Source organism: Galeopterus variegatus, unplaced genomic scaffold (assembly GCF_000696425.1).
Source record: "Galeopterus variegatus unplaced genomic scaffold, G_variegatus-3.0.2 Scaffold1573, whole genome shotgun sequence".
Classification (NCBI taxonomy): Eukaryota; Metazoa; Chordata; class Mammalia; order Dermoptera; family Cynocephalidae; genus Galeopterus; species Galeopterus variegatus.
The window spans coordinates 23,724-25,961 of NW_007727684.1; the positions used below are offsets into that span (position 1 = coordinate 23,724).

The following is a 2,238-nucleotide window of genomic DNA, read 5'->3' on the forward strand; positions in this document are numbered from 1 at the left end:
CGGGAGTGCCGCCGCGCTCCCAAGCGCCGCACTCTACCGAGTGCGCCACCGGGCCGGCCCCTTAATTTGAAATTTTTTTAAATTTATTTTTTATTAGCATTTTCATTGTTACAAATCATACTTATTCTTTATGCCCCTTATCTATTCCCACTCCCCCCTTCTCCCCCTTCTTCTCCCCACTCTAATAACCACAGATTTGTTCTCTCCATCTTGTGGTTGGTAATTTTTTATGTGTTTTTGGCAACATGTATTTTTATGAATTACCTGTTAAGAACTTAGACTTTTTAAAATTTTGTTTTGTTGTTGGCAGTTGGCCGAGTTGGGGATCCAAACCCTTGACCTAGGTTTTACAATACCACAGTCTGCCAACTGAGCTAACCCTCCAGCCCCCAAATTTAGACTTTTAAAAATGTGGGCTCTTTCTTGTAACACCAAGGTCAAGAATTTGGATCCCTGCACCAGACAGCTGCCAAAAAAAAAAAAAAAAGGCTTTTTCTTATTGATGTGTAGGAGATTCTTTATATATAATAAGTACTTAAACATATTCATATAAATATATGTATATTACATATTAATATAATTATATGAAAACATTAAATATAAAAATGTATTCATAAATTAATACTTAATATTCATACACATAAATATAATTTTTATATGCATATATAAATTAGGCATCTTAAGTCTTTCTTATGTATATATAGCAAACATTTCTTCTTAATTTTTCACCTGCTTTTCAATTGTGTTTTATGGTATCTTTTGCCATCCAGAAGTTTTAAAATTTTACTTTTCTCAAATCAGCCAATCATGGGCTGGCTGGTTAACTCAGTTGGTTACAGTGCAGCCAAGGTCATGGGTTCAGATCCCCATACTGGCCAGCCACCAAGAGAAAAATAAATAAATAAAATCTGCCCATCTTTTCCTTTATTGCTTCTGGGTTTTGCATCTTGCTTTAGAAGATTTTATTCCTACCTCAGGATTATAAAAAATATTCTCCCATAAGATTTCTCATAATATTTTATTGTAGTTTTTCTTTTAAATTTAAAGCTACAATTTGTCAGGATTTAATTCTGTTTATGGTGTGAGGAAGGGATGTTTTTTCTTCCCAAATACAGAGCCAATCTAAAAGTCTTTAGAAACCTAGACATGGAATTAATTATTCAGCCAAATTTTATGCCTAACTCATAAGTGCGTAGTATGGTCCTGAGAATCTCATCTATGTCACCTGTTTGTGTGCCCACAACCCTACAAGAGAGATATTGAGAACCCATTTTCAGATGAGGACACTGAGGTCCAGAAAGATGCGGTGCCTGGGCCAGGCTCACCTAGGGAGTTCATGGGAGAAGGGAGGAGCTGGGCAGGGTGGGTGAGGGAGGGAGAACGAATTGGGATAGAGCCTGAACCGGGGGAGGGTACCTCGATCTCACCTCCAGGCAAGGACCAGTGTGCAGTCGGCCAGGATGCACATCTTAGCCAGCTCCTTGAGTGCCTGCTGAGGATCCTTCTGGAGGAGAAGAAAATCAGAATCAGAGACCTGGGAGAAAATGAGGAACTGTAGCCTGAAAACATGGTAGCTTAGATGCCAAGAGCCTTTTACTCAACTCACACTCCCTAAACTGCTCCTGGACACCCAGCCTATGCTGCGCAGTGCCAGGACCCAGCAGTGATGAGACAGCCCTGGCTCTGCCCTCCCAGCACTCAGCACTCCCAGGGCTCACAGTCTGATGAGGGGGACAGACCTGTCCCCAGACAGTGATGACCTGGAGTGGTCAGGGCTGGGATGGGGGAGCTAGAGGAACACCTCGGCCTGCCTGGGGGATCAGGGAGGGCTTCCTGGAGAAGGAGATACCTGCACTGAGACCTGAAGGAGGATGAGGAGGAGTGAAGGAAACAAAGGAGAGGAAAGAAATTCCAGACATAGAGAACAGCATGTGCAAAGGATGGGAGGGGACAGAGGGCTTGAGATATTGCAGTTTACTCGATATGGGACGGAGGATGTGAAGTGAAAGGGTGATCATGAGGAAGCTTAGAAGTGAACCCAGAGCGTAGGGTGAAGGTCAGATCACGCAGCGCCTCAGGGGCCACGGAGGGGAGCAGAGCTTTCTCCTAGAGTACTGCGGAGGCATGGAAGGGTTTTGAGTAGGGGAGGGCTGACATAAGATCTGTGCTTTAGGGGGCCGGCCCGTGGCTCACTCGGGAGAGTGCGGTGCTGATAACACCAAGGCCCCGGGTTCGGAT

General features: G+C 44.0%; 1 protein-coding gene across 3 annotated transcripts in view; it reads right to left on the reverse strand.

Moving 5' to 3' along the window:
* Window positions 1-2,238, reverse strand: part of ERCC1 (excision repair cross-complementation group 1) — a 12,679-nt gene that overhangs the window by 5,714 nt on the left and 4,727 nt on the right. For 2 of the 3 annotated variants that reach the window (XR_550860.1, XM_008577751.1), the window contains exon 6: window positions 1,428-1,504. Coding sequence is in view for 1 of the 3 variants with exons in the window: in XM_008577751.1 (XP_008575973.1) it covers window positions 1,428-1,504 (77 nt within the window). In the remaining 2 variants the exon portion in view is untranslated. The remainder of the gene's footprint in view (window positions 1-1,427; window positions 1,505-2,238) is intronic. The other variant, XR_550861.1, reaches the window with a different exon arrangement.